The following is a 22,566-nucleotide window of genomic DNA, read 5'->3' on the forward strand; positions in this document are numbered from 1 at the left end:
CAAAAAAGTCACTATATAAAAATAAAGGAGTCAATTCATTGATAGCTTTTACAATTGTGAATATATGTGCATTATACATCAGAACACCTAACTATATTAAGCAACTATTAACAGATCAGTGGATTTCAATGTCCTATGTAAAGAAAGATCATCCAGATAGAAAATCAATGAAGAAATATTGTGTTTAAACTACACTTTAAAAGAAATAGTCCTAACAGTCATATACAGAACATTCCATCCAATAGTAGCAAAATGCACATTCTTCTCAAGCACACACTGAGCATTCTGCAGGATAGATCATATGTTAAGTCACAAAACAAGTCTTAAGAAATTTAAGAAGAAAGAAATCATATCAATGATCTTTTACAATTACAATGGTGTGAAACTAGACATCAATAACAAGAAGAAAGCTGGACAACTTACAAATATATGGAAATGAAACCACATGCTCCTGAAGAATCAGTGGGTCAAAGAAGAAATGAAAAAGTATCTAGACAGACCTTCAAGATGGTGAAAGAGTAAGACGTGGAGATAATCTTCCTCCCCACAAATACATCAGAGATACACCTACGTGTGGAACAACTCCTACAGAACACCTACTGAACGCAGGCAGAAGACCGCAGACCTCCCAAAAGGCAAGAATGTACCTGTGTAGGGCAAAAGAAAAAAGAAAAAACAGAGACAAAAGAATAGGGACAGGACCTGCACCTCTGGGAGGGAGCTGTGAAGGAGGAAAAGTTTCCCCACACTAGGAGCCCCTTCGCAGGCAGAGACTGTGGGTGGTGGAGGGGGGAAGCTTTGGCGCCACAGAGGAGAGCACAGCAATAGGGGTGCAGAGGGCAAAGTGAAGAGATCCCCACAAAGAGGATTGGTGCCAAACAGCAATCACAAGCCTGAGACATTTGTCTGCTCAGCCACTGGGGCAAATGGGGGCTGGGAGCTGAGGCTCGGGATTCAGAGGTCAGATCCCAGGGAGAGGACTTGGGTTGGCTGTGTGAACACAGCCTAAATGGGGCTAGTGCACCACAGCTAGCCAGGAGGGAGTCCTGGAAAAAGTCTGGAACTGTCTAAGAGGCAAAGGACCATTTTTGGGGTGTGTGTGAGGAGAGGGGATTCAGAGCACTGCCTAAACAAGCTCCAGAGATGGGCGAGAGCTGGGGGTATCAGCGTGGACACCAGAGATGGGCATGAAATGCTAAGGCTGCTGCTGCAGCCACCAAGAATCCTGTGTGCAGGCACAGGTCACTATCCACACTTCCCCTCCCAGGAGCCTGTGCAGCCCGCCACTGCCAGGGTCCCATGATCCACAGACAACTTCCCTGAGAGAACACACGGCACACCTCAGGCTGCTGCAACATCACACCAGCCTCTGCCACCACAGGCTCACACTACATTCCGTACCCCTATCTCCCCCCCAGCCTCAGTGAGCTGGAGCCCCATAAGCAGCTGCTATTTTAACTCCATCATGTCTGGGCAGGGAACAGACGCTCTCAGGTGATGTACACACAGAGGCAGGGCAAAATCCAAAGCTGAACCCCAGGAGCTGTGCAAACAAAGAAGAGAAAGGGGAATTTCTCCCAGCAGCCTCAGGAGCAGCAGATTAAATCTTCACAATCAACTTGATGTACCTGCATCTGTGGAATACCTGAATAGACAACGAATCATCCCAAAATTGAGGTGGTGGACTTTGGGAGCAACTGTAGACTTGGAGTTTGCTTTCTGCATCTATTTTGTTTTTGGTTTTATGTTTATCTTAGTTTAGTAATTAGAGTTTATTATCATTGGTAGATTTGTTTATTGATTTGTTTGTTATCTTCCTTTTTTATATAAAGATATATATATTTTTTTCCTTTTTCTTTTTGTGAGTGTGTATGTGTATGCTTCTTTCTGTGATTTTGTCTGTATAGCTTTGCTTTTACCATTTGTCCTAGAGTTCTGTCAGTCCAGTTATTTTTTTTAGTACAGTTTTTAGTGCTTGTTATCATTGGCGGATTTGTTTTTTCATTTGATTGCTCTCTTTTTCTTTCTTTCATTTTTAATTACTTTTAAATACTTTATTTTTAATAATTTTTTATTTTAGTAACCTTTTTCTTTCTTTCTCTCTCTCTCTCTCTCTCTCTCTCTCTCTCTCTCTCTCTCTCTCTCTCTCTCTTTCTTTCTGGGTTTTCATGCTCTGGCCAGATGTCAGACCTGAGCCTCAGAGGAGGGAGAGCTGAGTTCAGGACACTGGTCAAACAGAGACCTCCTAGCTCCATGTAATATCAAATGGTGAAAGCTCTCCCAGAGATCTCCATATCAGCTCTAAGACCCAGCTCCACTCAACGACCAGCAAGCTACAGTGTTGGACACCCTATGGCAAACAACTACCAAGAGAGGAACACAACCCCACCCATTAGCAGAGAGGCTGACTAAAATCATAATAAGGTCACAGAACTCCAAAACAGACCATCGGATGAAGTCCTGCCCACCAGAAAGACAATATCGAGCCTCATCCACCAGAGCACAGGCACCAGTCACCTCTACCAGGAAGCCTACACAACCCAGTGAACAAACCTTACCCACTGGGGGCAGAAACCAAAAACAACGGAACTACAAACCTGCAGCCTGTGAAAAGTAGGTTAAGCACAGTAGGTTAAGCAAAATGAGAAGACAGAGAAATACACAGCAGATGAAGGCGCAAGCTATAAACCCACCAGACCAAACAAATGAAGAGGAAATAGGCAGTCTACCTGAAAAAGAATTCAGAGTAATGATAGTAAAGATGATCCAAAATCTTGGAAATAGAAAGGAGAAAATATAAGAAACTTTTAACAAGGACTTAGAAGAACTAAAGAGCAACCAGACAATGATGAACAAAACAATAAATGAAATTTAAAATTTTCTAGAAGGAATCAATAGAAGCATAACTGAGGCAGAAGAACGAATAAGTGACCTGGAAGATAAAATAGTGGAAATAAGTACCGCAAAGTAGAATAAAGAATAAAGAATGAAAAGAATTGAGGACAGTCTTAGAGACTTCTGGGAAAACATTAAATGCACAAACATTCGAATTATAGGGGTCCCAAAGGAGAAGAAGAGAAAAAGAAAGGGATTGAGAAAATATTCGAAGAGATTATAGTTGAAAACTTCCCTAATATGGGTAAGGAAATAGTTAATCAAGCCCAGGAAGTGCAGAGAATGCCATACAGGATAAATCCAAGGAGAAACATGCCAAGACACATATTAATCAAACTATCAAAAATTAAATACATAGAAAAAATATTAAAAGCAGCAAGGGAAAAGCAACAAATAACATACAAGGGAATCCCCATAAGGTTAACAACTGATCTTTCAGCAGAAACTCTGTAAGCCACAAGGGAGTGGCAGGACATATTTAAAGTGATGAAGGAGAAAAACATTACTCTACCCAGAAGGATCTCATTCAGATTCAACGGAGAAATTAAAATCTTTACAGACAAGCAAAAGCTAAGAGAATTCAGCACCACCAAACCAGCTTTACAACAAATGCTAAAGGAACTTCTCTAGGCAGGAAACACAAAAGAAGGGAAAGACCTATAATAACAAACCCAAAACAATTAAGAAAACGGTAATAGGAACATATATATCGATAATTACTTTAAATGTAAATGGATTAAGTGCTCCAACAAAAAGACATAGGCTGGTTGAATGTATAAAAAAACAAGATCTGTATATATGCTGCCTACCAGAGACCCACTTCAGACTTAGGGAAACATACAGACTGAAAGTGAGGGGATGGAAAAAGATATTCCAGGCAAATGGAAATCAAAAGGAAGCTGGAGTAGCAATTCTCATATCAGAAAAAATAGACTTTAAAATAAAGACTATTACAAGAGACAAAGAACGATACTACATAATGATCAAGGGATCAATCTAAGAAGAAGATAGAACAATTTTAAATATTTACACACCCAACATAGGAGCACCTCAATACATAAGGCAAATACTAACAGCCATAAAAGGGGAAATCGACAGTAACACAATCATAGTAAGGGACTTTAACACCCCACTTTCACCAATGGACAGATCATCCAAAATGCAAATAGAGAAGGAAACACAAGCTTTAAATGATACAATAATCAAGATGGACTTAAGTGATATTTATAGGACATTCCATCCAAAAACAGCAGATTACACTTTCTTCTCAAGTGCTCATGGAACAATCTCCAGGATAGATCATATCTTGGATCACAAATCAAGCCTTGGTAAATTTAAGAAAATTGAAATCATATCAAGTATCTTCTCCAACCACAATGCTATGAGACTAGATACCAAGTACAGGAAAAAAATCTGAAAAAAATACCAAAAAATGGAGGCTAATCAATACACTACAAAATAAGCAAGAGCTAACTGAAGAAAGCAAAGAGGAAATTAAAAAAAAACTAGAAACAAATGGCAATGAAAACACGATGACCCAAAACCTATGTGATGCAGCAAAAGCAGTTCTAAGAGGGAAGTTTATAGCAATACAATTGTACCTCAAGAAAAAGAAACATCTCAGATAAACAACCGAACTTTACACCTAAAGCAATTAGAGAAAGAACAAAAAACCCTCAAAGTTAGCAGAAGGAAAGCAATCATAAAGATCAGATTAGAAATAAATGAAAAAGAAATGAAGAAACAATAGCACAGATCAATAAAACTAAAAGCTGATTCTTGAGAAGATAAACAAAATTGATAAACCATTAGCCAGACTCATCAAGAAAAAAGGAGAGATGACTCAAATCAATAGAATTAGATATGAAAAAGGAGAAGTAACAACTGACACTGCCAAAATACAAAGAATCATGAGAGATTACTAGAAGCAATTAGATGTCAAAAAAAGGGACAACCTGGAAGAAATGGACAAATTCTTAGAAATGCACAACCTTCTGAGACTGAACCAGGAAGAAATAGAAAATACAAACTAACCAATCACAAGCACTGAAATTCAGACTGTGATTAAAAATCTTCCAAGAAAGAAAAGCTCAGGACCAGATGGCTTCACAGGCGAATTCTAACAAACATTTAGAGAAGAGCTAACAACTATCCTTCTCAAACCCTTCCAAAATATAGCAGAGGGAGGAACACTCCCAAACTCATTCGACAAGGCCACCATCACCCTGATACCAAAACCAGACAAAGATGTCACAAAAAATGAAAACTATAGGCCAATATCACTGATGAACATAAATGCAAAATCCTCAACAAAATACTTGCAAACAGAATCCAACAGCACATTAAAAGGATCCGACACCGTGAACAAGTCAGGTTTATCACAGGAATGCAAGGATTCTTCAATATACACAAATCAATCAATGTGATACACCATATTAACAAATTGAAGGAGAAAAAACATATGACCATCTCAATAGATACAGAGAAAGCTTTTGACAAAATTCAACACCCATTTATGATAAAAACCCTCCAGAAAGTAAGCATAGAGGGAACTTACCTCGACATAATATAGACCACCTATGACAAACCCACAGCCTATATTGTTCTCAATGGTGAAAAACTGAAAACCTTTCCTCAAAGATCAGAAGCAAGACAAGGTTGTCCACTCTCACCACTATTACTCAACATAGTCTTGGAGGTTTTAGCCACAGCAATCAGAGAAGAAAAAGAAATAAAAGGAATACAGATCAGAAAAGAAGAAATAAAACTGCCACTGCTTGCAGAGCACATGATACTATACACAGAAAATCCTGAAGATGCTACCAGAAAACTACTAGAGCTAATCAATGAATGTCATAGAGTAGCAGGATACAAAGTTAATGCACAGATATCTCTTGCATTCCTATACACTAATGATGAAAAATCTGGAAGAGAAATTAAGGAAACACTCCCATTTACCATTGCAACACAAAGAATAAAATACCTAGGAATAAACCTACCTAAGGAGAAAAAAGACCTCTATGCAGAAAACTATGACACTGATGATAGAAATTAAAGATGATAAAAACAGATGGAGAGATATACCATGTTCTTGGATTGGAAGAATTAACATTGTGAAAATGACTATACTACCCAAAGCAATCTACAGATTCAGTGCAATCCCTATTAAACTACCACTGGCATTTTTCACAGAACTAGAACAAAAAATTTCAGCTTGTATGGAAACACAAAAGACCCCGAATATCTAAAGCAATCTTGAGAAAGAAAAACGAGCTTGAAGAATCAGGCTCCCTGACTTCCGACTACACTACAAAGATATAGTAATCAAGACAGTGTGGTATTGGCACAGCAACAGAAATATAGATCAATGTAACTTGATAGAAAGTCCAGAGATAAACCCATGCACATATGGTCACCTTATCTTTGATAAAGGAGGCAATAATATACAATAGAGAAAAGAGAGCCTCTTCAATAAGTGGTGTTGGGAAAACTGGACAGCTACATGTAAAAGAATGAAATTAGAACACTCCCTAACACTATACACAAATATAAACTCAAAATGGATTAAAGGCCTAAATGTAATGGCATATACTATAAAACTCTTAGAGGAAAACATAGGAAGAACACTCTATGACATAAATCACAGCAAGATAATTTTTGACCCACCTTCTAGAGAAATGGAAATAAAATCAAAAATAAACAAATGGGAACTAATGAAACTTAAAAGCTTTTGCACAGCAAAGGAAACCATAAACAAGATGAAAAGAAAACCCTGAGAATGGGAGAAAATATTTGCAAATGAAGCAACTGACAAAGGATTAATCTCCAAATTTTACAAGCAGTTCAATATCAAAAAGACAAACAACCCAATCCAAAATTGGCAGAAGACCTACATAGACATTCCTTCAAAGAAGATATACAGATGGCCAAAAAGCACATGAAAAGAAGCTCAATATTACTTATTAGAGAAATGCAAATCAAAACTACAATGAGGTATCACCTCACAGCAGTCAGAATGGCCGTCATAAAAATGTCTACAAACAATAAATGCTGGAAAGGGTTTGAGGAAAAGGGAACCCTTTTACACTGTTGTTGGGAATGTAAATTGGTACAATCACTATGGAGAACAGTATGGAGGTTCCTTAAAAAACTAAAAATAGAACTACCATATGATCCACCAATCCCACTTCTGGGCATATACCCTGAGAAAACCATAGTTTGGAACGACAAGTGCACCCCCAATGTTCTTTGCTGCACTATTTACAACATCCAAGACATGGAAGTAACTCAAATGTCCATTGACAGATGAATGGATAAAGAAGTTGTGGTGTGTGTGTGTGTGTGTGTGTATATATATATATATATATATACACACATTATATATATATAATGGAATATATATATATAATGGAATATATATATATTAGAATATGGAATATATATATATGGAATATTACTCAGCCATTAAAAAGAATGAAATAATTCCATTTGCAGCAACATGGATGGACCTAAAGATTATCATACTAAGTGAAGTAAAGAAGACAGAGAAAGACAAATATCATATGACACCAATTAAATGTGGAATCTTAAAATAATGATATAAATGAGATAATTTATTAAACAGAAACAGAGTCACAGACTTCAAAAACAAACTTATGGTTACCACAGAGGAAAGATTGGGGGCAAGGACTAATTATGAGGTTGGGATCAACATATACACAGTAATATATATAAAATAGATAATCAACAATGACCTACTGTATAACACAGGAACTCTACTCAATACTCAGTAATAACCTATAGGGGAAGAGAAACTGGAAAATAATATATATATGCTACATACCTGAAACAAACCCAACATTGTAAATCAACTATACTCCAATATAAAATTTTAAGAAAACAAGCAGGAAGAAGCAGTGGTTCTGGGAGTTGGAGAGAGTGCGTTGGGGCACAGGGTGCCACCCAGGCAACCCTGCAAGGGCAGGCACAGGACTTCTAGATTGATGGCTATCCTGGGACCATAATGAGTAATACCAGACAGTGAGCCCTAAGAGTAGAGGCTCCTCTGGAAAAGAAAATGTAAAGAGCAGAAGCCAGAAGGGTCTGTTTTGAATTTTTAATTTATTGACAACATTTGGAGTTGAAATTTTTAATAGAAAATGGTGCTATCCACCTTTCATTGAAAAATCTGAGAAGCTCACAGGCTATACCCACTTACCTACAGAGAAAATATGCAGTAGCCTTTTACAAGCAAAGACAGATATTAACCTCCCCCTACAGCCACCACACCTGCTCCCCTGCACCCACCACACCTGTCCTCCCTGCACCTGCCATATATATCCTGTCTGCACCCACCACATCTGCCCTCTGTAGCCACCACACCTGTCCTCCCTGCACCTGCCATATATATCCTGTCTGCACCCACCACATCTGCCCTCTGTAGCCACCACACCTGTCCTCCCTGCACCTGCCATATATATCCTGTCTGCACCCACCACATCTGCCCTCTGTAGCCACCACACCTGTCCTCCCTGCACCTGCCATATATATCCTGTCTGCACCCACCACACCTGCTCCCCTGCACCCACCACACCTGTCCTCCCTGCACCTGCCATATATATCCTGTCTGCACCCACCACATCTGCCCTCTGTAGCCACCACACCTGTCCTCCCTGCACCTGCCATATATATCCTGTCTGCACCCACCACATCTGCCCTCTGTAGCCACCACACCTGTCCTCCCTGCACCTGCCATATATATCCTGTCTGCACCCACCACACCTGCTCCCCTGCACCCACCACACCTGTCCTCCCTGCACCTGCCATATATATCCTGTCTGCACCCACCACACCTGCTCCCCTGCACCCACCACACCTGTCCTCCCTGCACCTGCCATATATATCCTGTCTGCACCCACCACATCTGCCCTCTGTAGCCACCACACCTGTCCTCCCTGCACCTGCCATATATATCCTGTCTGCACCCACCACACCTGCTCCCCTGCACCCACCACACCTGTCCTCCCTGCACCTGCCATATATATCCTGTCTGCACCCACCACACCTGCTCCCCTGCACCCACCACACCTGTCCTCCCTGCACCTGCCATATATATCCTGTCTGCACCCACCACACCTGCTCCCCTGCACCCACCACACCTGTCCTCCCTGCACCTGCCATATATATCCTGTCTGCACCCACCACACCTGCTCCCCTGCACCCACCACACCTGTCCTCCCTGCACCTGCCATATATATCCTGTCTGCACCCACCACACCTGCTCCCCTGCACCCACCACACCTGTCCTCCCTGCACCTGCCATATATATCCTGTCTGCACCCACCACATCTGCCCTCTGTAGCCACCACACCTGTCCTCCCTGCACATACCACCACTGGTGTCATTGTGCACTTGTCTCTGTCTTGCTCTCTTACTGGTTGCCATTCTGTTGTTGATATCTGCTGGCTGTCCCCAGGTCAGACATTTAAGTTTGGGCACTCAGTCTATATGTAGAATTGCCCCATCCATTTCTGATAAATGAGTAAGCACTTGGGTCTCTGAGGAATACTCCACTCCTGGTCTGATACCTTTGTGTAGGATTTAATAAGTGCCTCAGACAAGCAGTAGGGACAGCTTTCATCTTCATAGGACATGGGAGTGGAGAGAGTAAGACTGCAGTAATGCATTGGCAGGCTTATTTATAGTGGATCAGTGCACCTCCAATGTACATGTGCAGACAACCACCTGGCATCTTTTCCAAATGCAGGTTCTGGCTTGGCATGTCTGGGTGGCCAAGCCCTCATTTCCATAACCTCCAGGGCTGCTGATGCCCAGACCCCACTTGAGGATGAAGGGCCATGCATTGTCAATACAATGTATTCCTTTCCTTCCTTCTGGGATGCCTGTCATTACCGTGCTAGTTTTACTGGTCTCATCAAAATCTTACCTTTTTTCATGTTTCTGTTTCTTTGTACTTTTGCTCTGTACTTTTTAGATACCTCTCTCACTGGCTTCAAACCCACTAACTCAAGCCTAACACTGACTTTTTTCTTCTTCAATTCATTATTCAATATTTTTAGCTTAAAAGTTATGGGTTTTAGTTCCAGAAGCTATTTTGTTTGTTTGTTTAGTGCTTAAATCTCTGAGTATTCTTATAATTTATTGTTTGTTGTCCTACGTCTATGGGACGTGCTGTGATCAGTTTTCTCTCAGCCTGTTGGAACCCCACCCAAACGTGCCACTTGTTTTTGTGGGGTGCCGTGGAGCTAGGATCCGGAGGTGTAGTGGACAGGTCTTGGGAATGGAAGGTGAATAACTCTCAGCCTGGGCACTGCGGGGCCCCCAAGGCCACCCTCCCCCACCAGAGAGGTTGGGCATAGACCCCAAGTGGGCAAAACTGCAACTAACACAGCTTGCCAAGACCACAGAGAACGAGCTGCTGCAGTCCTGCCCGTTTATTGTTCTGCTGTCGCTTCTCCTTCTCTGATTCTGACCTCCTTGGTTTGCACAATGGTGCAGCTGGAATTCAAGCCCAGACCCACCTCCTCCAGACCTGAGCCGTCAATTCCTACATACGCTCATGTTATTAAACCTAGCTGCAATTCACTGGACCAGATTCAAGCCTCCACATTATTTTGTTCCTGGATATTGTAGGAAAGGATGAGCTGAAGTAGAAATGAGATTACATAAAAGCTAAAGTGAATGTGAAATACTTCTCGCTTTTACTACCCTAAAGGGTGCTTTTGTTTGTCAGGGGTTACAGCAGTCTGCCCTCTGCCCTAACACTTCCTGTGGGGCAGGTGGTGGGGAGGAGACTACAAAGAAACCCAGAGAAAAAGGATGCATGAGAACAAACCAGCCATGAAAAATGACTTCCACATAGAGGCTGAATGATAATACAGATAATGATGAAGAAGTCAGTGAGAGAAAACCCACAAAATTATATGCATAAATGACCATTCTTTGAATTGAACATCCTGGACAGGACTAATCATATTTTAACTTGAAAATTGTCTGAGAATTCTTCCTGTTTAATCAAATGAGGCTGAAAAGATACGTTTAAATGGAGAAAGACTGTCAGGGAATTCTCAGTAATCAGCAGTGCATTTTAGTTTTCCAGTACAGTCTCTAGGGTGGTGTACTGGGAAGCCTAAAATAGCTGCCCACAAAAGCAGATCTGGGGTCACCTGTAGCTTCCACAGCTCCCTGTCAACTGCAGATGGGAGAAGAGGAAAGAAGGAGAGGTGGGCAGACATCAGAGGGATTTCCTTACATGGAAATATTTGTTAAAATATCGGAATATTTCCACACCAATGGACGAAGAGCCACCGTCCACCATACCAGTTACTTCCTCTGCCTCTGCTCCAGATAAGTACGGAATTAACACGGGCACATGGGGCGAGGGGGGAGAGAAGGCTTCAGGCTTCCTGCTTCAACGTCTCCCTCTCTGTCCTGCCTCCACTGATGGAATATTCATGGATGGAATATAAATATTAAATTGATTTAATAGTGTGTTTAGCAGTGTCACCATTTAAGATATGAAAGCTCAAAATGAAGGGGAGGACCCAGGCAGGGGGATTAGGAAAATTTTTATTTTTATTTTTTTTGCGGTACGCGGGCCTCTCACTGTTGTGGCCTCTCCCGTTGCGGAGCACAGGCTCCGGACGTGCAGGCTCAGCGGCCATGGCTCACGGGCCCAGCCGCTCCGCGGCATGTGGGATCTTCCCGGACTGGGGCACGAACCCGCGTCCCCTGCATCGGCAGGCGGACTCGCAGCCACTGCGCCACCAGGGAAGCCCAGGAAAATTTTAAAGAGCAAATCTAATTTCAAAAAAGCCATGGGATGCTCTCCCATAATCTGCCCATGCTCATGTTGGAATTTTCATTGAAGCCCTGTCCAGATGACTTGGATAGATAAACTCATCCATTCTAGTTCTTTCCACCCTGGACATTATAAGATAAGCAAAAGTTCAAGAAAATGATCCTGACAGTTATAAACCAAGTCTCTGGCATTTCCTGAATGATTCGGTGTTCTTCTCTGATCACTGGAAGAAAAATATCATGAACAAATGGGAAGTGCTTCCTACCTGCTATTCTCGGCTCACCGTTGACAATGTGAATACCAGAGGAACACCCCCAAACTAAAGGCACGCCCTGGAGAGAAGACACCACCCAAGAAGACATGAACGTTTGTCTCTCTAACTCACTTCCTTAGAATAATGCTCATAATTTTTTAACAAAAAGAACTTTCTGAGTAGGTGCTTCACAACCTTTTCAGGCGCAGCCTCAGTCTCCCACTGAGGCACTGGCCAGCACTTCTAGTCATTGGAACTGATGACAGCATCTGGCAGTTTTCTAACCTTTTAAATAAGGTTTCAACGCTGTTAAATCTCATGAATTTTTGCCCTGTTGACCTGGAGGACGACACTGTCCAGAGCTGTGTTCTTACAGCAGAATGGGGTTGAGCTCAAACACAGGCAGCTCTGCAAGCCTGGCAGCAAGGACCCCAGTCACTGTTCCTGTGTTTTCTCTTCATGTCTGATGGCCACGGGCAGGCAAACCTACCTCTACCCTTGGATTGACCTGACAGTATTTCTACAGGATGTGCTTGGGTCTCCTTGTTTAGTCCCCCAGGAAAATAGGAAAACTGAGAATACGGGAATCTCACCAAAGTAAAAATACACACAGCAGACAAACCCTGAGAAGCCCTCCCCAGGAGTGTACAGTGAGGAGCAGGTACTCTAAGGGACATTTGGTTGGAGCTGGCCTCAGAAACAGTCCAAGAAACTAGACCTCATAGAGTAGAAGGGGCACTACCTTTCTAGAAACGCCCAAACTCTGTAGGTCCATGCAAGCCAGGCCAGACCACAAAGATTCTGGAATGCAAAGCATGAGGCCAGAGGTGCAGAGGGACACAAATGACTGCCGAGACCTCAGACAAGAGCCAGAGTCCCCCTCCCTTCCACACACTCCAAGTTTAGAGGGCTTCTTGGGCGTGCAGAGTGAGGATGCTCCTGGTTGGGAGAAGGGCTGTGAAATGTGCAGGAGTTATCCTATCTAGGCAGGAAACCTAAATCACTTCCCCAGGACCCATTCATGTCATTGCATCTGTCAGAGGCCAGAATCAGGGGAGATATCTATATACATATGGATTTTTTATGAGGACAGTTGTGGGGCTGAAATTGAGGAAGCCCCGTATCCACAGGGCAGGCAGCAAGGAAGGAAAGATTATGAACACCTGCAGCCCACAGGCTGGTGGTCAGGAAGGAAGGTCCAAGGGAAACAGAACATCTGAAACTCAGCAGAACCCTGTGGGGCTCCTGGGGAGACAAAAGCCTTTCTGTGTCCCCTTTCCTGAGTTCCAAAGGGCAGGTTCAAACAGCTGCTAATCAGGGAAGGGAGGGGATGCAGAGACAAGGGAGGAGCAGCCAAGAAACAACAGTGCAGCCTTGAGGCAGGGTCCTGGTTCCCCCTCAAGGGATACACATGCAATATCTTTGAGCTCTTCTGCCAAACTAAAACCCCCACCAAATGGAAGATGTTAACTACTTGGTGAAGCACTCTTCATTCCAGAGAAGGTCACAATTCACCCATCATTACCTGATGCCAGATGATCTCTGGATTGAAGGAATGTGGTCCCTGCACGCAACCTGATCCTTATCAGCAACCCCACCCTGGACTATAAAACTCCTCACAAACCACCCCTCCCCCCAGGTTGGACACACAGTTTTGAGGGCATTAGCCTGCTGTGGCCCCCTTCGCCTGGCAAGTCAATAAAGCTTTTCTTTTCCACTTCACCCAAAACTCTGTCTCTAGATTTCATTTGGGGTTGGAATACGGAGGCCAGATTTGGCTTCACATCTGCCAACTTTGGCAGTGTCTCCAACGCTAATGCATTCATAATATCCATCTATTCCCAGGGCCTTCTCAGGGCACACCAGAGATTCCCAGTGCTGATGCATTCGACCAGCATCTGGTGTCTCCAGCCAGCAGTGATAGTAGCTGCCACAGGGAAGGAGAATACAGAGAAGGGACAACCTCCCACGGGGGGAACACAGAGGGCTCCATGTCGGTGAGACCAGCTCTCAGGAAAAGGGAGGAGAGAGTCGAGGGGAATGGCTGTTACCAGCAGCAAAGAATATTGTAGGTAAAGGCACAAGAAAGATGCCCGGTGTCATGCTAAGGAAAGTGGCACCAGCCCAACTGGAGAGGAGGGTGTGTCTCAGATGGCAGGGAGATCTGGTAGACAGATGGTGCAGCAATATTGTCTGTGACTCTCAGAAACACAGCGAGCACTGAGGTGCCCAATTCTCTCAGTGAGAGTAACAGAATGTTGCCGGAGGATGATAAGCCAAGGGTGATGTGAAGGAAGAGCTACTTTGGAAAAATTAATCTACTGTGGTGTATTTACTACTTTATTCATACAAACACTTGTTAACTATCTTCTTTGTACCAGGCACAATGCTAGTAAATAAGGGAATGCAGCTGCAGACATGTCTTGACAATCAGTTTAATGACTACCTTAGTGGAGTTATGTGTAAAGTGTTATAGGACCCCAGAGGACAATCAAGCCCTTGCACGGAAAGTACAGAAAGCATTGCAGAGAAGGCATTTAAGTAAGTATTGAAGCAGGCTCTGAGGAACTCTATTTCATGAGCTCTGGCTCCCCAAGGCAGAAGCCGGAAACTCACTTTCCCCATCCCCTTTGTAGCTAGAACAGGCATGTGACATGGGCTCCTCCAATCAGACACTTCTATGTGAGAATCAGGCTTGGAGAATTTGGAGAAATGTGACAAGGTGTGCTCAAGGCAGAGTGGCAAAGGCCCAGGTACTCAGCATCCAGCATTGGGAGAGGGAGCCCAGGCAAAGCAACATAAGTTGGGGGCTTCATGGGGCAAACCTCACCAAGGGTGTCCTTCAGAAAATCCATGAACTGTACACTATTCTTATATAAACTCCTAATCCTCTTAAACTAACTAAAGTAGGTTCTGTTTGTCGACTGAAAAAAATTACACAACCTAAAAGTTGAGAGTTATGTTTTATTTGGTGGATATTCTTAGGAATTCAAGCCCAGGAGGCAGGATCTCAAGTAACCCTGAGAAAACTGCTCCAAAGAGGCAAAGGGCGGGGTGGGGGTGGGGGGGAACCAGGATATATAGGAGTTTTACAACAAAGGGCAGGTAGTCTGAATGTCTAAAAATTATTGCTAATGAAAGAACACCAGATATCTCAAGTTAAGGAATTTAGCGCTTTTCCATGTATGGGGAGGTGCAAGAGTCTGGGCTCACTGAAATCATTCCTTTGATATGCACCTCAGGTATTTGGGGCTAGTATCCTGTGTTTTCACATCCTGAAAGGGCTCACCGTTGTGCAGCCTGATGGCTGCTAGATGGCAGGTATTCTTTGTTTCCTTCCTGAGTCCCCTCAGGACTCACTGGCTCACCACTGGATGTGGTGGCAATTGCTGATGACTGTGACATCCTTTGTTTACTGATATTTGGCGGGCAATATTTTATTTCTCATGTTGATTGCAACTGTTGTTTGAAATGCAGATACAACTATGTGCATTACAAATAGAAAGAACCCCACTAAAAGACTTAGGAATAAAATCAGCACCATCCAAGCCAGTTGGAGGATGAGATTTATCGATCAAAGAGAAATCAGAAAATAACAGGGAAAAAAGAATCAGAAAAGAAAAAGCATAATAAATGCAAAAACATAATAGTAGAAATAAACTCAAGTCTCTCAGTCAACACAATACATTTAAACATGTTAACCAAAAGGGAAAGAGTAAAGGGACAATGTAGGTAATTAAATAGTTAATCCTACTAAGGAATTGTCAGTAAAGAAAAAGTATGGGAGACTTCTGTAAATTAATGATCACTCAAGAAAGCAGGTTTGCTTAACCACAAAACCAAGCTTAGCAACAAAACCACACAACGGAAACATGAGACATGCCCCAAAACAATAAAGCAATGGTGGCATGAGACCCACATCCTGCCCAGTGAACTCAGTAAGTTAAGAATTCCTAGGACATTCTCCTTTGCACACAGTATAAACAAAAATATAAGGAAAAGGTGACATTATGCTAAAACCTGAGATGATTTACAATTTTTAATGTATGTTACTGCCTTTTTGCTCATTTCCATTGCACCATGACAGTCCTGGCCTGACCATGTAGGGACAAGAAAACTCCCCTGCCCAACCTGGAGGAAGAGCTGATGATGGAAGCTTGATGTCTACTCAAGAACGAGGAAGAAGGTGGTCTTGTCCCCCTTCCCACGTTTCCTTTAATTATAAAACTGGAGCCCACTAAGTTCTTGGGTGCAGCACCCTCTTGTAAGCATCACAAGCATCCTATTCTAATAAATCACTTTTCATCTATCACTTTATCTCTTGCTGAATTCTTTCTGTGCTGAAACGTAAAAAACTAGAGCTCCTCAGAGCCCCCTGAAACGCCACCTAGCAGTTTCAAAACTATTCTCTTAACAGAGATGATCTGCTTGGAATTTTAAAAATCCATTTGCATGTTGTTTTAAAAAATACAACTAAAAAACACAATTAAAACACAATTTAAAAAAGGTTGGAAATAAAGAATTGGAAAAAGATAAACCAAGCAGAGGTTCAGAGCAGAGATGAAGAGAGACCTTACACAGTGTGAAAGAAACCACCATCCCTAAGAGATACAGATAATGAACCTCTAATGCCTAATCCGACTTCATAGTACTCAGAAACGTGTATTGAATTGTCAGTTGAAATAGATAAATCAGTAAAGTGATTTGCTCTATCAGAATTGATTGATTAGAGAAAGGATGAGTGAATCTAAAGAAGCTCTAACAGTACAGTCAATGTGCTTGTACATGTGGGCATGTGCAGAACTCTGCTCTCACATGGGGCAAGCTGGCCACATGCTAGGTCAAAGGGCATTTCAGGGGTGTCTAAGTATGAAATCCTACAGACCACATCCCCTGACCGCCACAAAAAATGAGAAAGAAGTGGCGAAAAAGACAGCCAAGTGAAAAGGAGGGGGGAAGGGAGCAAGGGACAGTGGTGCAGACCTAACTGCCTGCCCAGCTCTCTGTGCTGCATATTTCCCAGGACCCTGCATCTGGGCAGGGCCATGTGTCCACTTCCCACCCAAGGACTGTGACAGGTCACTTCAGATGCCACTTCCAGACTAAGGCAGAAACCCAAGTGGCCCTCCTCTGATGCAGCCATAGTGGATACCATGTGTTGACATGGTAAATTCAGGTGGCAGAGATCTGTGGGCTGCAGGAAGCTCCATGCCATGCAGCTGCTGCTTTGGTTTCTCAGGAGTTACTTTCCATACCATGTTGACTCACACAAACTACGATCTTTCTTTTAATCCTTTCCATAGTGATATGCCCCAGATTTATGAAGGTAGTTCCCTCAGGAAAGGTAAGGACATTGGGGTTGAGGGAAGGAACAGAGAATGTTACATTCCTCTATAATGTTTTATTTCTTAAAAACAAAACAAACAAGAAAACCCGAGGCAGAGGGAATAAAACTTTCCTCATTTTGGGTGGTAAGTGTACTGATATTTGTTATCCTACCCTCTATGATTCCTTTGATGTATTTTTTAAATTTAAATTTTAAGTAATTATTAATATTTGGGGAAGAAAAATACCAAAATTGTCATATTTTTAGAAAGTAGAGGAATCTAAATTTTCAACAGTAGGGACCATTTTGTTCAGTCCAAGAGAGAGTGTGGGTCCTGAAACCTGGAAGCCCCCGAGAAGGTAGAGTGCATCAGCTGTGAGCATGCGGGGCCTCGAGGAAGCACAGAAAGGTTTGCTGATGAAATTCTCTGGGCTGCGGCTACATAGAGTTCAGATGCACGGGGTCTTCTACAGAATCTATTTCAACTAAGAAAGGGATTCACACGCAAGCTGACCTGGCATCTCAGAAGCCCAGGGCTCTGCCGCTTTAGCCTGCCTGAGAGGTTCTGCTGCCCCTGGCCCTCTGCAGGACCACAGTAATGACGGCACCCACTGAGCAGTAACAGCACATTCAACAACATCCAGATGACTCTTCTAACTCAGGGCTTCATGAAGAAATAATAATAGCCACAGAATTAACTCAGAATTACCAAACACAGACCCTGGAAGAACAATAGCTAGGTAACTGGAGCATCAACGCAGCAGACACTGTGATTCCAGGCAATGCACAGTGACATAGAGTCCCAGTCACCCTAACGTCCTGTGTGAGAGGAGTGGCCCTCAAGGTCACAAGAACAAGAGATAAGTCTCCTCTATCGAGAATCCAGCCATGAGGAGTGTTCATGCATGCCCAGCACACCTGGGACACCAGGTGCTGTGACAGGACCCAAGGTTCCTGTTCCCACCTTTATGCTGTCATACCAGGCATTCACAATTCTGCCCTAAGTTGAGCAATCAGTGACGTCAGAAGACACAGCAGGAACAGCCCTGTAAAAGTCCTCTAGTATGGACCCCCTAATCTTGACTTGGGTCAAGATCACACAGAGAATTCAAAATCTTATCCAGGCCATAGCACCAGAAGCTACCCCAGCCAGTTAGAATAGCTTCTGCATTTGTCGGGAATAAAGGATGAACCTTCAACCAGCCTCTGTCTTTGGTGTCTTCTAATTTTCTTTGAAAAAAGAAAGAAAGAAAGAAAGACTGTCTTTTCCATGAGAGGTGGCAGCTCCCAGTCAGACTGACCTTGAAACAACCAGCCATCCTGGGATTCACTGCCCACAGCAGCTGTAGGCCTCAGCTCCCAGCTGCTGCCTTGGATCCATCACATCTGTCCCCTTAAACTGTGAGTGCAGTAAGGGGACAGGGCTCATTCTCTGCTTCCTCTGCAAGGAAGGGTGAATCCAGGTTGTGTGCAGGTGAAACCTGGGCCCTCATCACATGGAGGAGACTGTGACTCACCATGGTAGCAGTGAATGGTATGTTGTCAATCAGGGACGATGCGATGGCTGAGACCCAGACCACCAAGATGATGGCAGCTGCAAGGCGCTGATCTTCTGGGACCATCTGGAAGGAACAGATAAGAGCAGGGCAGTGTACCATAGCTACATAGATCACACGCACTGAGGATCTGATGCTAGGACATGTGAGACTCAGAAGGGACCACAGGGCTCTTGGTCCTTCCTCTTCCACACAAGGAGAGCAAGGGAGACCCAGTTATGCAAACAGGACCAACTGGGCTTTCCCAACCCCTACCAGGAGCCTGGGCCAGGGTCTACAAGTAACTGACAGGAGTGACTCCCAATCGTGCTCAAGCCAACCAACCCTTGGGGGCCGGGACGGGGTGGGGGTCAGCAGGTCCAGTGTTCCCATTCCTGGTGGGACACCAGGTGACACACTGGTCACAGTGACCTCACTTCCCATGTGGTGACCCTAGGCTGCGACCTCTGTGCATCACTTACTGAGACTGCTGCTCTCAATGTTCTCCTTCCCAGAAAGGTTTTAACTAAAGGCTAATAGCAAAATTGCAGGCATCTCTAATTATATATTCTTTAAAAAAGGCTATTTTCATCTCTTAGCTACACAGGATAAAATAGGTTCCCTGATATACTTTTTTATATAATTAATGTGACCTATTCTTGCCAATTAAAAAAAATCAAAGGAATAGTGGCTGGAGCACATTATATTGCAGTATTTAATGTACCTTTATTAGCAAAGCAGTCTGTTCTCCAACATACTCTATTAAGTGGAGATGTGCCAATGCCTAGAGGAAATAGAGGTATGATAAGAATCAGTTTAAAACTGAGAATATATCAAATTTTTAAAAACATGTCTTTAAAATGAACATAAGTGAACATGGCACTCTCATTTTTTTATAAAAGATCAAACACATCGTCTATAAATAATTTACTATCTTATATGCACACTGAAGATTCATTGAGAAGAGAGCAAAGTAGCAGAGGCAGGAACTTCTCATTAATTTGAGTTAATATCCATGCTAAATTTACATTTGGATGGAAGGCCATTTCTTTATTTTAAGATTACTGTATAGGAGTACTGTTCACCTGTACATAATGAAATATCTTTCCATATAGAATGTCTTGCAAGTAAGTTGCATTTCAAATTCCTCTTTAAAGTTAAGCATCACAGAGTTTTAGAAGAATATAAAGAAAATGCATGGTTTTCATAACTTTCAAAGAAACATCTATTTAACTGAAGCATGTACTATTTTCGTAGTACTAGACAGATTCAGAAAATTGTGTCCAGAGAAAGGTAGGAAAGAAGATTAGATGGAGACGTAAGTTCAGGAGCCATTCTGCTCTGTCTGCCCACTTTGTCCCAGCTGAGAAGGAGATCTGCTGCTGTCCATGACAGATCCCAGACAGGAAGCACCGAGAGGGAACCAGACATGGGGGTGACATAGCTACCTAGCACCTCTCAAATGTGGCCCTTTCACTGTGGTGTCATCATGGTGAATGATTACAAATACTGAAAACATCAGCTTGACTATGTTTAAAAAAGAAAGTCAACATATGAGGAAAATACAAATAGCCAATAGATACTCCTTTATAAAATGACAAATGAGATAACTATGTAACACCTAATTCTATCAAATCTAAAGTTGTAAATATATAATATATACTCTATACTTCAGCAAACTAAAGTTTATGTATAGCTGAAGACTATATGCATCACTTGTCTCCTCCATCAATTTATATAGCAAAACGATGATTGTATAATATGATGTAAATCCCTCACAATATGAAACATAATTATCCTTCTGTTGCAGTGACTAGTTACAAAAAGCTAGTTCAGCAATGATCTGACATCCCTGTTCCATTGAAATTAGACAAAATAAATCACTGCCACTACTTTTTTCAAAATGAGGGACTAGGAGGTCTTAAGGTCCCTTCTGCAGCTAAATAAATAGACCCTGGATAAACCACACTTTTAGGGCATTACTGGATTAGCAAGACAATGTAATGTTTTCTAAGGAATCTCCCTTCCCATGAAAATATTTCTTGAAGCTGACTGGGAGCTGCAGACTTGAATGGCAAGGAAGGATGAAATTGCCTTGAGCTTGATGCCAACCAAGGGCTGAAGTCAGAGCACTGAGATGTGAGCAGCAGCAAGGTTGTAGGCTGAAACAGGGCTTCTCACACTGCACTGACAGCCTCGAAACAGGCTGAAAAAATTATCCCCTGGCGTCCAACAGAGGCAAACAAAAGAAGTTTCTGGAAGAAAGCACCCCAAATGTAGCCTCTCAAGAGTCCCACAGATTAAGATCAAGTAACAAAATTATAATCTAGGGTCATCAAGAATACAAGAAGACAAGTAACAAGAACAAGAGCAGAAATAACCAAAACAGATTTGGATATACCACCAACATGCAAGAATGAGAATCCACAGGTACTGGATATAGTAGAGGAATTTTGTTTAAAGAAAAGAGAGTTGAAGAGTGTAATAGTAACAATTAACGTTTGCCCTTGATGAGTTAAGAATATAAACTGTCATCTCTAGAGTAAACCACTAAAAGAGAATGTAACTGTCAAAAAGTGGGAAATCAAATTTTACATAACCCTTAATCAACTCAGATTAAAGGAGAAAAAAAAGATTGAAGATAAAAATATACAAGGTCGGGGAGGCCTTCAAGATGGTGGAGAAGTAAGACGTGGAGATCACCTTACTCCCCACAAATACATCCACACGTGGAACAACTCCTACAGAACACCTACTGAACTCTGGCAGAAGACCTCAGACTTCCCAAAAGGCAAGAAACTCCCCATGTACCTGGGTAGGGCAAAAGAGAAAAGAAAAAACAGAAACAAAAGAACATGGATGGGACCCAAACCTCTGGGAGGGAGCTGTGAAGGAGGAAAAGTTTCTACACACTACAAAGCCCCTTCACTGGTGGAGACGGGGGGTGGGCGGGGGGGGGGCGATTCCGAGCCAGGGAGGAGAGCGCAGCAACAGGGGTGCAGAGGGCAGAGTGGAGAGATTCCTGCACAGAGGATCGTTGCCGACCAGCACTCACCAGCCCAAGAGGCTTGTCTGCTCACCCGCCGGCCAGGGCAGATGGGGGCTGGGAGCTGAGGCTCGGGCTTTGGAGGTCAGATCCCAGGGAGAGGACTGGGGTTGGCTGTGTGAACACAGCCTGAAGGGGGCTAGTGCGCCACAGCTAGCTGGGAGGGAGTCCGGGAAAAAGTCTGGACCTGCCTAAGAGGCAAGAGACAATTGTTCGGGGTGCATGAGGAGAGGGGATTCAGAGCACCCCTGATACAACCTCCAGAGACTGGCGCAAGCCATGGCTATCAGCACAGACACCACAGACAGGCTGGAACACTAAGGCTGCTGCTGCAGGCACCAAGAAGCCTGTGTGCAGGCACAGGTCACTATCCACACATCCCCTCCCGGGAGCCTGTGCAGCCTGCCACTGCCAGGGTCCCGTGATCCAGGGACAACTTCCCTGGGAGAACACACAGCACGCCTCAGGCTGTTGCAACGTCATGCCGTCCTCTACCACCACGGGCTCGCCGTGCATTCCATACCCCTCCCTCCCCCCAAGCCTGAATGAGCCAGAGCCACCTAATCAGATGCTACTTTAACCCCTCCTGTCTGGGCAGGGAACAGACACCCTCAGATGACCTACATGCAAAGGTGGGGCCAAATCGAAAGCTGAACCCCAGGAGCTGTGTGAACAAAGAAGAGAAAGGGA

At 43.2% G+C, this 22,566-nt stretch overlaps 1 protein-coding gene across 2 annotated transcripts in view; it reads right to left on the reverse strand.

Annotated features, from left to right (window-relative positions):
* OCA2 (OCA2 melanosomal transmembrane protein) overlaps positions 1-22,566 on the reverse strand; it is a gene marked incomplete at its 5' end in the record, with an annotated part of 170,515 nt that overhangs the window by 20,877 nt on the left and 127,072 nt on the right. For both annotated transcript variants that reach the window (XM_082630808.1, XM_082630807.1), the window contains 2 exons: positions 18,813-18,917; positions 19,555-19,614. In XM_082630808.1, coding sequence (XP_082486934.1) covers positions 18,813-18,917; positions 19,555-19,614 — 165 coding nt within the window. The remainder of the gene's footprint in view (positions 1-18,812; positions 18,918-19,554; positions 19,615-22,566) is intronic.

Source organism: Mesoplodon mirus (assembly GCF_964341445.2).
Source record: "Mesoplodon mirus genome assembly, chromosome: 8".
Lineage (NCBI taxonomy): Eukaryota > Metazoa > Chordata > Mammalia > Artiodactyla > Ziphiidae > Mesoplodon > Mesoplodon mirus.